General features: G+C 46.4%; 1 protein-coding gene across 2 annotated transcripts in view; it reads right to left on the bottom strand.

Annotated features, from left to right (window-relative positions):
- PGAP1 (post-GPI attachment to proteins inositol deacylase 1) overlaps nucleotides 1–13,766 on the bottom strand; it is a 484,659-nt gene that overhangs the window by 137,638 nt on the left and 333,255 nt on the right. For both annotated transcript variants that reach the window (XM_077448710.1, XM_077448711.1), the window contains exons 15-16: nucleotides 1,672–1,745; nucleotides 1,542–1,593 (exon numbers count right to left, since the gene is read on the bottom strand). In XM_077448710.1, coding sequence (XP_077304836.1) covers nucleotides 1,542–1,593; nucleotides 1,672–1,745 — 126 coding nt within the window. The remainder of the gene's footprint in view (nucleotides 1–1,541; nucleotides 1,594–1,671; nucleotides 1,746–13,766) is intronic.

The following is a 13,766-nucleotide window of genomic DNA, read 5'->3' as shown; positions in this document are numbered from 1 at the left end:
TAAAATCAAAAGAAATTATTGAAAGTCCATAAAATAAAGCAAACATGACAAGCATCAATCCCAAAAAGGGTGCTATGCGGACGCGTTTCACACAGATGTGCTTTCTCAGCACTCAGATGAGTAAGCACGTATGTGTGAAACGCGTCCACTGAGCACCATTTTTGGATTGATGTTTGTCATTTTCACTTGATTTTATAGGCTTTCAAAAAATTCTTTTGATTTTACTTCTGGATGTGCTGCCATTTTTGTTTCCATTGGATTTCCCTGGCTGCAGACCAATGAATAAATATGAAGCAAAAACAACCAAAAAAAATTTAAAATTTTTTAATGTCTTTAGGGCACCTCTGGCATGCCAGGAGGTGCTTTGCCACCCCTGTAGCAATTAGAAAATAATATTTTTTCTCACAATATTTGCAGCTTTGCTCTCAGAAAAAAATTGAACTGCGGACATGTTACCAAACTCTAGATGTTGGTCTTACAACTTTACGGAGAGGGAAAAAAGAAAAAAAAAATCACTGATCACACAATAGGTAAACATTATGCTATGATGGTGGATAATAGGGATGAGCTCAGGCGTGTTCGCATGGACCACGTGCAGAGCCCGCCAGGAAGTCAGCACAGTGCAGGCAGTGAGACATTGCCCAATCTCTGCAGCCGCATATCAGGGCAATGTCTCACTGTCTGTGATTAGCGATGCGCAGACTTCCTGGCGGGCTCTGCACGTGGTCCATGCGAACACGCCTGAGCTCATCCCTACTGTATAACATTAAAGTTTAAAAAAGATAAACTAATTTGTCAGACAAATTTATCTACTGTATGCCATCAATCACCTAACAATAGGAAGTGATGGAGCCCACAAGCAAACTAAATAAATGTCATCCTCCTGCAGTGCCCCCTAGTGGCTGGAATGCATATTTCTTGTTTGAGAAGTGCATTAAGAAGTACAGTGCTACCTGAATTGTGTTCCAGGATTTTCTCATCTTCAGCTGTGAGAACTTTAAATAATTTAATGACAGTCTCAGAAATCTGTCATTAAGCTCTTGGTGTTATATAGTTTGAATACTAATATCAGATATATTATTTATCATTGTAAAAGAACATATTCCACACATCCTTTGTTCAACTTTTCAAGAAAAAAAACAAAAACATACAAAACACGGATTTGAAAAAATAAAAAACAATGGAAAACAAGCATTTTTTCCCAAATTTTCCCCAGACCTTTCCAACTCTAGTCCCGCACCAGCTCCATTGTCATGGGATTTGATTGACAGCATCAGGAGCTAATGGCTCCCACTGCTTCCAACCTGCTCCATGAGGCGAAAAGGGGCAGAGAGAGCTTCTGCTTTCGGGCACGTGTTGGATTGAGAAAGGGCTCAGGTAAGTATAAGGGTGGGCTCCTGGACACAGTAAAACCCTTAAAGCTTCAGAACCACTTTAACTTGCAAATGCACATGTAAAAATAATTTTTTTGCGTCTTATTCAGGTACAAGGAACAGTACTAGACAATCTGGTAAACAGAAGTAAACAAACATTTTACTTGCCTTTGGACTCCTTACAGCTCTTCTCAATCAGGATGTCAAATGCTTGATAGATCTGTGGTGAGGCAAAATTACAATATAAATACCAAATATAATACAAATATTAATGATTGCTCAAACATATAGTGTATACCTTGCTGAAACCCTGAAGTTGCAAAACGTGAAGCAATCCAGAAGAATTGATCTTTATATTACTTGATGAAAAACCTGTAAAATGGTGATAAATAATAAAATCGGTATACTGTGAAAGACAAATTAAATATATGAATTCAGTTTTATAAAACAAGTAACAGAGGCAGCATCATAATAATATAACTACCCAATTGTTGTATATACAAATATACAGCGGGTAAAATACAGTGCCTTGAAAAAGTATTCACACCCCTTGAAATTTTCCACATTTTGTCATGTTCCAACCAAAAATGTAAATGTATTTTATTAGAATTTTATGTGATGGACCAACACAAAGTGGCACATGGATTGTAAAGTCGAAGGAAAATGATAAATGGTTTTCAATTTTTTTTACAAATAAATATTTTAAAAGCGTGGCGTGCATTTGTATTCAGCCCCAGAGTCAATACTTTGTAGAATCAATTAGAGCTGCAGGTCTTTTTGGGTCTACCAACTTTGTACATCTAGAGCATTATTATTATTATTATATATGATTTATATAGCGCCAACAGTTTACACAGCGCTTTACGATGTATAAGGGGGGACAACACAATTACAGTACAATACAAAAGTGACAGGAGGGCCCTGCTTGTAGAGCTTACATTCTAAAGGGAGGGGTGGCGGTACAAAAGTTAATGCAGTTTGCCCATTCTTCGTTGCAAAATAGCTCAATTGGATGGAGAATGTCTGAACAGCAATTTTCAACTCTTGCCACAGATTCACAATTAGCTTTAGGTCTGGACTTTGACTGGGCCATCCTAACACATGAATATCCTTTGATATAAACCAGGGGTAGGCCACCCGCGGCACGCAAAGCCTCTTTTGCCGGCACTCAACTCCTTCCCCCATCAGCAGAGCAACGCAGGGAAGTGTCAGTGAGACACTAATGCATTCCAATTTCAGAATTCCCCACGCCGAACTTGCACTGAGGGGGAGGCACTGTGCCCCCACACATTGTAAAAGATGGGAAACATTGTTTGGTTCTCTGACTTTTCTGTAGCTGAGATCGTCAGCTTTTGTGATGGGGACTCGCTCAGTTGCCACTATCAATCTCAGAAAGAAGGGTTTTCACTGCGACTGGGACAACCACAATCAGTTGACAGTTTGTGGAATTACTGTGGAGCTTCTGGGAACTTTGTTGAAATTATTCCTGAACCTTTGCATCACTTACTACCGAACCCCTGCACTCTATGTCCCTTTAAGCCAGAGCCAGTATTGAGCGTAATGAAAAATCACACCCAACTCTTGCTGCAGCACAGAGCGCTGCACTTTTCTCAGCTGTGGGGGCCCAAATTATGATCTTGCACACAGGCCCAATGCTTTCAGAAAATACCCCGACCCGAGCTCATCATTGCACATCCATTCCAGATGCTGTGACATCACATACAAGCAAATGGGCTGGATGTGAGAGGTGGCTCAGCAGGATGAGTGTGCCAGGAGAGGTAGATGTGTCGCCTCTGCTTCCTTTCACCATAGATGAGAAGAGGGTACAGTGGTGGAGCAGAAGAATACAGTGGTGGGGCAGATGTACAGGCAGGTACAGTGGTGGAAGAGATGAGAAATGGGTTCAGCAGTGGGACAGAAGAGCAGGGGGGTACAGTGATGGGGTAGATGAGCAGGGGGGTTCAATGTTGAGCCAGTGAAAAGGGGGTTACAGTGATGGGACAGATGAGCAGGGGGGTTCAGTGTTGGGGCAGATGAGAAGGGGGTCAGTGGTGGGACAGAAAAGCAGGGGGGTAGAGCAGTGGGGCAGATGTGAAAAGAGGTGTATTAGTAGAGTAGATGTGAAAGGAGGTGTATTGGTGGGACAGATGAGCAGGGGGTTACAGAGGTGGGGCAGAAGAGCAGGGGGGTACAGAGGTGAGACAGATGGGTACAGAGGTGAGACAGATGGGCAGGAGGTACATTGATGGGGCAGATGAAAAAGCGGGTTACAGTGGTGGGGCAGATGAGCCGATGGGTTTAATGTTAGGACAGATGAGAAGGTGATTCAGTAGTGAGAAAGTATAGCATGGGGATACGGCGGTGGAGCAGATGTGCAGGGAGGTACAGTGGTGGGGCAGATGAGAAAAGGGGTAAATTGATTGTGCAGATGAGCAGGTGGGTAACAGTGGTGGGACAGAAGAGCAAGGGGGTATAGTGGTGGGGCAGATGTGCAGAAGATACAGTGGTGGGAGGGATGAGAAGGGGGTTCAGTGGTGGGACAGAAAAGTAGGGGGGTACAGTGATGGGACAGATGAGCAGGGGGAGCCATGGTGGGACAGATGAGCAGGGGGAGGGGGTTTCAGTGTTGGGCCAGATGAGAAGGGGGTTCAGCAGTGGGACAGAAGAGCAGGGGGTACAGAGGTGGGGCAGATGTACAGAGGGTACAGTGGCAGGGCAGAGAAGAAAAGAGGTACATTGGTGGGACAGAGGAGCAAGTGGGACAGAGGAGCAGGGGGTTACAGAGGTGGGCAAAGGAGGAGGGGGTACAGAGAAGAAAGGAGGTACAGCGGTGGAACAAATGAGCAGGGGGTTACAATGGTGGGGCAGAAGAGCAGGGGGACAGAGGTGGTCCAGATGTGCAGGAGGTACAGTGGTGGGGAAGATGAGAAAGGGGGAACATTGGTGGGGCAGATGTACAAGGGGTTAGAGTGGTGGGACAGATGAGCGAGGGGGTACAGAGGTCTGGTAGATGAGAAAGGGGGTACATTGGTGGCGCAGATGAGCAGGGGGTTAAAGTGGTGGGGCAGATGTACAGGGGGTTACAGTGGTGGAGCAAATGAGCAGGGGGGTACAGTTGTGGGGCAGGTGAGCAGAGGGAGGGGGTTTCAGTGTTGGGCCAGATGAGAAGGGGTTTACAGTGGTGGGAAAGATGAGCAAGGGGGGGTTCAATGTTGGGGCAGATGAGAAGGGGGTTTAGCGGTGGGACAGAAGAGCAAGGGGTACAGAGGTGGGGCAGATGTACAGGGGGGTACAGAGGTGGGGCAGATGTACAGGGGGGTACAGTGGCAGGGCAGAGGAGAAAGGAGGTACATTGGTGGGACAGAGGAGCAGGGGGGTATAGAAGTGGGGCAGAGGAGCAGGGGGGTACAAAGGTGGGGCAGAGGAGCAGGAGGGTACAAAGGTGAGGCAGATGTGCAGAGGAGAAAGGAGGTACATCGGTGGAACACATGAGCAGGGGGCTACAATTGTGGGCCAGAAGAGCAGGGGGAACAGAGGTGGGCCAGATGTGCAGGAGGTACAGTGTTAAGGGAAAAAGAGAAGGGGGTTTAGTGGTGGGATAGAAGAGCAGGGGGTACAGAGGTGGGGCAGATGTACAGGGGGTACAGTGGCAGGGCAGAGGAGAAAGGAAGTATATTGGTGGGACAGAGGAGCAGGGGGTTATAGCGGTGGGGCAGAGGAGCAGGGGGGTACAAAGGTGGGTCAGATGTGCAGAGGAGAAAGGAGGTACATTGGTGGAACATATGGTTATAATGGTGGGGCAGAAGAGCAGGGGGAACAGAGGTGGGCCAAATGTACAGGAGGTACAGTGGCGGGGTAGATGAGAAAGGGGGTTACAGTGGTGGGGCAGATGAGAAAGGGGGTACATTGGTGGGGCAGATGTGCAGGGTAGTACAGTGGTGGGGCAGATGTGCAGGGGGTTACAGTGGTGGGACAGATGAGCAGGAGAGTTACAGTGGTGGGACAGATGAGCAGGAGGGTTACAGTGGTGGGACAGATGAGCAGGGGGGTACAGTGGTGGGACAGATGAGCAGGGGGGTACAGTGGTGGGACAGATGAGCAGGGGGTTACAGTGGTGAAACAGATTTGCAGGGGAGACAGTGATCTGAGGTGTAAAGGTGCATGAATTGGGGCTGATCTGAGGCGAGAGAGTGTAGGATGTTAATTTGTCACTATTACTCAAGGAGTTTACAGCATTTACTTTATAATAAATCCTTTTTGTGATTAGCACTCTCAATTTCTTTGAAAACATTTTTTGGCACACTGCTCAAAAGGTTGCCTATCCCTGATGTAAACCATTCCATTGTAGCTCTGGCTGTATGTTTAGGGCTGTTGTCCTGCTGGAAGGTTAACCTCAGCCCTAGCCTGAAGTCTTTTGCAGACTCTAAACAGGTTTTCTTCTAAGATTGCCCTATATTTGGATCCATCCATCTTCCTATGAACTCTTACCAGCTTCCCTGTCCCTGCAGAAGAAAAGCATCCCCACAACATAATGCTGCCACCACCATGTTTCACAGTGGGGATGGTGTGTTCAGGTTGATGTGTAGTGTTCATTTTCCATCACACATAGCGTTTACCTTTTAGGCTAAAATGTACAATTTTGGTCTCATCTGACCAGAGCATCTTCTTCCATGTTTGCTGTGTCCCCCACATGGCTTATGTGTAATAAAATGGAATGACTCAGGGAAAATGTTTTGAACGCGCTAACTGAAATGCATTTAATACTTTGTAAAAAAAATCTTTGTTGGTAATGAGATCTTCAAGGCGCCTACTGTATGGTGAAACTAATCTCATGCGTTGCTCGGGTGCGATTTTGGCCCATTTTTCCACAGTCTTCAAATTGTGAAGGTTCCGTGGGCTTCTTCTATGTACCCTGTGGATCTTTAGTTCTTTCCATAGATTATCTATTGGATTCAAGTCAGGTGATTGGCTGGGTCATTCTAGCAGCTTTATTTTCTTTCACTTAAACCAATTGAGAGTTTCGTTGGCTCCGTGTTTGGGATCATTGTCTTGCTGAAATGTCCACCCACGTTTCATCTTCATCATCTTTGTAGATGGCAGATTTTTATCAAGAATGTCTTGGTACATTTTTCCAATCACCCTACCTTTAATCACATGAAGTTTGCCAGTACCGTATGCTGAAAAATAGCTCCACACCATGATGTTCCCACCTCCAAACTTCACTGTTGGTATTGGGGAGTTTTTAGGGTGATGTGCAGTGCCATTTGACCTACATATGCGTAGAAAAATTGGTCAGCCGAATCACCATGTAAGAAACTCCTGGCGGGATTTCCCTTTCATGGTGCAAAACGGTTTGGAGAGGATTTGGACAATTACATCCAAAGGATCTCTAGTGGGAAAAGCAGCCTTTTACCAGTCAAGAAAAGGAGTAAAACGTTCCTCCTTTAAACGGGTGCTTTCTCCAGTGCGAGGGTCATCAGCCTCCAGACAGTCACGACGGCCTCCTCCGTCAGGCTCAAAGGTTAAAACTCAGAGTCAACCCCAGGGACAAAAGAAGTCCTGGGGGAGAAGGTCGTCAAGACAAAATGCTAAGACCTGCTTATGAAGGGGCGCCCTGCTCACTCCAGTGGGGGGAAGACTACTAAAGTTCTCAGGGCTCTGGCAGGAGGAATTTCGGGACAAAATGGGTGGTCTCCACAATAATTCTAGGTTACAAACTAGAATTCTGAGAATTCCCTTCTCCTCGTTTTCTCAGATCAAATGTACCCAGAGAAAAAGAAGTCTCTCCTAGCGTTGGAGGGACTATTGTCCCAAAAAGTTATCATGTAGTTCCCATGCAAGAGTAGGGAATGGGGTTTTATTCAAACCTTTTCACGGTAACAAAGCCAAACGGAGATGTCAGACCCATTCTAGATCTCAAAGATTGAAACAGATTTCTAAAGATACGGTCCCTTCGCATGGAATCGATCCGATCAGTAGTATCCATCCTGCAAGGAGGAGAACTTCTGGCGCCAGGATGCATACCTGCATGCACCTAAAAAACGCCACTTTCAGTTTGTAGCTCTGCCTTTTGGGCTAGCTACTGCACCTCGGGTGTTTACAAAGATCTTGGCCTCTCCTCTGGCCAGCTTAAGGGCCCAAGGTATAACAATAATAGCATACCTAGACAACTTGCTCTTGATCGACTGGTCGGTAGCCCGCCTGGACCAAGATTTGGTCACCACAATTAACTACCTGGAATGCCTAGGTTGGGTCCTCAGCTTAGAGAAGTCTTCTTTAAAAACAGTAAGAAGACTAGAGTGTTTGGGTCTGGTCATAGATACAGCCCAGCAGAGGGTATTCCTACCCCAAGCAAAGATCAGTGCTTTAAGAGAACTGATTCAGGTAGTCAGGGCAAAGAAGGGTCCTTCTATTCGTCTTTGTATGAGGTTGTTGGGGAAGATGGTGGCTTCATTCGAAGCAGTTCGCTACGCTCAGTTTCATTCAAGGCTGCTGCAAAACAGTATCCTATCAGCCTGGAACAAGAAGGTTCAGGCGTTAGATTTTTCGATGCATCTGTCCCCTACAACGTGTCTGAGCCTCAGCTGGTGGTTGATACCCGAAAACCCGGGAAAGGAAAATCTTTTACCAGTTACCTGCACAGTGGTAACAACAGATGCCAGTCTTTTTCGGGTTGGGGGGCAGTCCTGGAACAGTCAACTGTCCAAGGGAGATGGTCCAAGACCGAGAGGGCCTTACCCATCAACATTCTGGAGATCCGTGCGGCGTATCTAGCCTTAAAAGTTTGGACACTCAGGTTGCAGGGTTGCCCTGTTAGGATCCAGTCCGACAATGCCACAGCAGTGGCTTATATCAATCATCAAGGGGGCACCAAGAGTCGTGCAGCTCAGAGAGAAGTAAACCAGATCTTAATCTGGGCAGAAAGTAATGTGCCATGCATATCGTCAGTTTTCATTCCGGGGGTAGAGAACGGGCAGGCGGACTACTTGAGCCGCCAGCAGTTAGTTCCAGGGGAATGGTCTCTTCACCCCGTCTTCTTGGCCATATGCCAGAGATGGGGAGTTCCGGATGTAGATCTCTTAGCGCCCAGGTTCAACGACAAGGTCCACAACTTTGTGTCAAGAACGAGGGATCCTTTGCATGTGGGACAGATGCGTTGGCAACTCCGTGGCACCAGTTCTCTCTGATTTATGCATTCCCTCCTATTCTGCTACTGCCAAGAATTCAGGCAGGAAAAGAAGTTGGCGCTTCTGGTGGCCCCAGCATGGCCCAGAAGAGCTTGGTATGCAGAAATAGTAAAGATGGTGGTAGGCTCTCCTTGGACCCTACCGTCCCATCCAGACATGCTATCCCAGGGACCAGTATTCCATCCTAACTTACAAACCCTAAATTTAACGGTTTGGCTATTTAAACTCACATTCTGAAGAATCGTGGGCTTTTGGGCCCTGTGATATCTACCTTGATTAATGCAAGAAAGCCAGCTTCCAGAATGATCACAGAGTCTGGAAAGCATATGTCTTCTGGTGTGAATCCAGGGGTTGGCACCCCAGAAAATAGGTCATAAGCAGAATCCTTGAATTTCTGCAAAATGGGTTAGAGATGAAACTGGCCTTGAGTACCATTAAGGGCCAAGTCTCGGCCTTATTGGTTCTGTTTCAACGTCCACTTGCTTTGCATTCTTTGGTCTGAAGCTTTATACAAGGGGTAACGCGCCTTAATCCTCCAGTTAGGGCACCTCTGAACCCCTAGGATTTGAATTTGGTTCTGTCAGCTTTACAGAAGCATCCTATTGAACCGATACATCAAATTCCCTTCGTTCTGTTGACAAGGAAATCTATTTTTCTGGTGGCCATTTCTTCTGCCAGAAGAGTATAACAATTAGCAGCGCTCTCTTGTAAAGAACCATATCTGATAATTCACAAGGATAGAGTGGTGTTTCGCCATCATCCTAGTTTTCTACCGAAAGTGGTCTCAGGTTTTCATCTAAACCAAGATATTGTTCTGCCTTCCTTTTTTTCCAAATCCCTGCTCTATGGAAGAGAAGTCACTACATTCTTTGGATGTAGTGAGAGCCGTCAAAGCCTATCTGGAAGCGACTGCTCAGGTTCGCAAAACGGATGTTTTGTTCATATTGCCAGAGGGTCCTAAGAGGACAGGCAGCGTTGAAATCTACCATTGCTAAATGGATTCGACAAGTAATTGTTCAAGCTTATGGTTTGAAGAAAGATTCCGCCGAACTCCACTAGGTCTATTAGTGCTTCGTGGGCAGTGCATCACCAGGCCTCCATGGCTCAAATCTGCAAAGCCCCAATCTGGTCATCAGTCCATACATTCAAATTTTATCAGGTGGATGTGAGAAGGCATGAGGATATCGCCTTTGGGTGTAGTGTGCTGCAGGCAGCGGTACAGGGTCCTCAGGTCTGATTACACCCTATGTTGTGTGGTTCCCCTCCCCCCAGATAGCATTGCTCTGGAACATCCCATCAGCAATTACTGAGTCTCTGTGTCCCGTGATGTACAAGAAAGAAAATAGGATTTTTATAACAGTTTACCTGTAAAATCATTTTCTTTTGAGGTACATCACAGGACACAGAGGTCCCTCCCCTCTTCTAATACACTTATATTGCTTTGCTACAAAACTGAGGTACCTCCAGTAGGGGGAGGGGCTATATGGGGGATTGAACTTCCTGTCTACGGTGTGCCAGTGTCCAATCACCTAGTGATACCCTATAACCCATCAGTAATTACTGAGTCTGTGTCCCGTGATGTACCTCAAAAGAAAAGGATTTTACAGGTAAGCTGTCATAAAAATACTATTTTTTACATTTACCAGCTTGAGATTCAAGATCTATATGCATGATAAGCACAAGTGCACAGTATCTTTGGAAAGCCCTCAATGAATGAACTTTTTCTGTCTCTGGCCCTGTCCTCCTCTCCCTTCTTTTTTCAGCTGCCTTTGGCTAGTCTAATGCCTAAATGAAAATCAGTTAAATCATAAGCACATGCACTTTCTTCTCAAATGGAGTTAATAAACTTTGAAGTTGTGTATATACATGCTGAATAACTTTTTCTCATCTGGTGGAAACAGAGAGTTTATACATATATACAACTTTTTCTGGTTAAAAATAAGTTTGAACCATAAAGAACACTGTGAGCAGATTCATATGCGTGGGATAGATGAGAGTTGTGTGTGGCTGAATGTGGTGGACACTGGTGTCTCATTAAGACTTTCTTTGTCTTAATTTTAACTATTTGTGTTGGAGGAGGGTGTTTGGCTTGGATATGGCAAAGTGAAGTCACTTGTTGCATGAGCTCCTGACTCCAGACACTCTGATCAAGGCTGTTATGCCCTTTTCCAGCCCTTTTATCTCCGGCCATGAGATAGGAGAGGTAAGTACAGGGGATCTTCTAAGGTGGCTACAACTACCCAGATTGACCGTTTTCTTAAAGAAATACCCAGAACAGTTCCTGAGGCCCGCCCCAAAGCAACACGTGGTGCAGCAGGACCATTGTCCTCGCCCTCCGCAGTAATGTCATCCTCAAACAACCTGGGTTAGCAACCCCTGATGGGGGATTCCGGCCCTCCTAGACTCCCCCCAGCAACCCGTCCGGCGCTGGACTCTCCATACAGCCATCGGGGGATGACTCACGTCCAAATCGGACATGAAGGCACTGGTGTTGAGAGTGGAAGAACAGCATCACCGAGACCTCCATGAGATTCGCACAGAGGTACATGGCTTAGATGACCAGAGAGGAAGTGTCGATAGGTGCTTTGGAGACCTTTTAGACAAAATCAGGGCCCTGGAAGCCACTCAAAAACAATCCCTAGCCACCTGGGCGCTGGTGGACCTCACCATCCTAAGAAATCCACTGAGATCCCTGGCCTTAGTCAAGGCCATGACAGTTATCGCAAAAATGTAAACATACCTTCTACGAACACAGCAACAAATGTGGTAAACCACTAGCGAGGGCTCCGAGAGCACAAAGTGCGCAAGCCCTTACTCCTGAACTAAGGGGGGATGGTAACTCCAAGGTGAATACCACGGATGAGATCGCAGACCGGTTTCGCAAGTATTATACCTCACTGTACAACTTGCTGCATCAATCCTCGGAGCGGGAGAAGTCCCTAGAGCGAGAGGCCATACGGGACTATTTTCAAAAATCAGGCCTGCCTAGGTTGTCTGACGAGGCACTGACGGCATTGGAGGCACCTCTTTCTGGGGACGAGGTGACTCTAGCCATAGCCCGAATGCCAAATGGCAAGGCCCCGGGGGATACTCGCTTCCATATTACAAGTGATATTACGGTGATCTTCTGCTACCACAATGCTACCACATTTTCTAGCAGCATATAACAATGCCAGGGAGGGAGTGCCACCCCCCGAGGATACCCTACGGGCCTTTATTATGCTGATCCCCAAGGAGGGTAAAGATACTCTTCACTACCAAAACTATAGATCAATATCCCTCCTCAATGTGGACCTAAAGATCTTCATTAACCACTTCCCGACCAGCGCACGCCGATGTACGTCGGCAGAATGGCACGGGCAGGCATATTGGCATACAGGTACGTCCAATCTTAAATGCCGCCCTGCCATCATGAGCGCGCTGCCGGCAGCGCGCTCACGTGCTGGTCGAGACCCCCGTGAGTCCAGTCGCGGGTCCCGCGATCGTCTCACGGGGCGGCTGAATTGGGAGATGCCGTTGTAAACAGCATCTCCCCGTTCTGTCTAGCATCAAGTGACGCTGATCTCTGCTCCATGTGATTGGAGCAGAGATCAGTGTTCACTAAAAGAAAGCCCAGCCCCCAACAGTTAGTAACATACCCCTAGGAACACTTAACCCCTACACTGCCACCCACTGGTTAACCCCTTCACTGCCAGTGTCATTTACACAGGAATCACTGTATTTGTATAGTGATTGCTGTATAAATGACAATGGTCCCAAAAACGTCTCAAAAATGTCCGATGTGTCCGCCATAATGTCGCAATAAAAAAAAAAAAATCGCTGATCGCCACCATTACTAGTAAAAAAAAATTAATAAAAATGCCATAAAACTATCCCCTATTTTGTAAATGCTATAACTTTTGCGCAAACCAATCAATAATCGCTCATTGCGATTTTTTTTACCAAAAATATGTAGAAGAATACGTATCAGCCTAAACTGTGGGAAAAAAAATTTTTTATATATTTTTGGGGGATATTATAACAAGTAAAAAATTTGTTTTTTTTCCCAAAATTGTCGCTCTATTTTTGTTTATAGTGCAATAAATTAAAACCGCAGGGGCGATCAAATACCCCCAAAAGAAAGCTCTATTTGTGGGAAAAAAAAGGACGTCAATTTTGTTTGGGAGCCACGTCGCATGATCGTGCAATTGTCAGATAAAGCGACGCAGTGCCGAATCGCAAAAATGGTCCGGGGCTGAAGTGGTTAAGGTCCTCCCACTTTAACGGCGTTGATCCCAATGCTTAGTCATTCGGAATAGGTGGGTTTTGTACCCTCGAGGGAGGCAAGGGATACCACCACAAAGGCGATTAACCTTCTCCCTGCAGCTAAAACACGGGGGACCCCGATGGTGCTCCTCTTGACCGACGCCAAAAAGGCATTTTAATGGGGGGCACTGGCCTTTTCTGTTTGACCCTCCGTCATATAGGACTAGGCCAGCGGATGATGAACTGGATACATGCCATCTACTTCCGACCCTCAGCTCAAGTAAAAGCGAATGGTCACCTCTCCTCTCCCCTTGGAATAGCTAATGGGATGAGGCAGGTCTGACCCCCATCTTCCTTGATATTTATCTTGACCTTGGGACCCTACCTCTGTACGGTGAGACACAACCACAACATATCGGGTCTTTGCCTAAGAGACACTCTGTCCCCAAAAATTGCAACTTTTGCTGATGACCTATTGTTTTTCGTAACCAATCCCCTGGTATCTATACCAAACTTGATGACAGAACTGAAGTAGTATGGAGCGTTGAATTCAAGGTTCAAGGCTTTCCTTTCAACTTTCCCCACCCCTATTGACTGACATCAAAAAAGACCTTCTGACTTGGCAGAAGGGTATGCTCTCCTGGTTTGGAAGATGCAGCATATTAAAAATGAACATTATGACCAAGCTACTATATCACTTGCAGGCCCTCCCAGTTATGATCCCGAGTGCCTTAGAGCGGCGTATCGAGCGCTCGTCAAGTTCATCTGGGCCTAGAAAGCCCCACGGTTGGCCCAATCGATTTTAAGACTCCCAAAGCTGCTGGGCGGAATGTCTCTTTCAGATGTGAATCTTTACCACATGGCCTGTCATATGACGCGAATCAGACTGGTGTCGCCACGGGATGCTAAAACAATGGGTCCAAGTGGAGCAGCTCCTGACGGGGACAGAGTTGGAGGGGTT

The sequence above is a fragment of the Lithobates pipiens genome, unplaced genomic scaffold (genome assembly GCF_037356315.1).
Source record: "Lithobates pipiens isolate NorthernLeopardFrog02 unplaced genomic scaffold, aLitPip1_a1.2 Scaffold_22, whole genome shotgun sequence".
NCBI classification, from domain to species: domain Eukaryota; kingdom Metazoa; phylum Chordata; class Amphibia; order Anura; family Ranidae; genus Lithobates; species Lithobates pipiens.
Note: the sequence above shows the minus strand (reverse complement) of the source record. Positions and strands in the feature narration are given on the sequence as shown.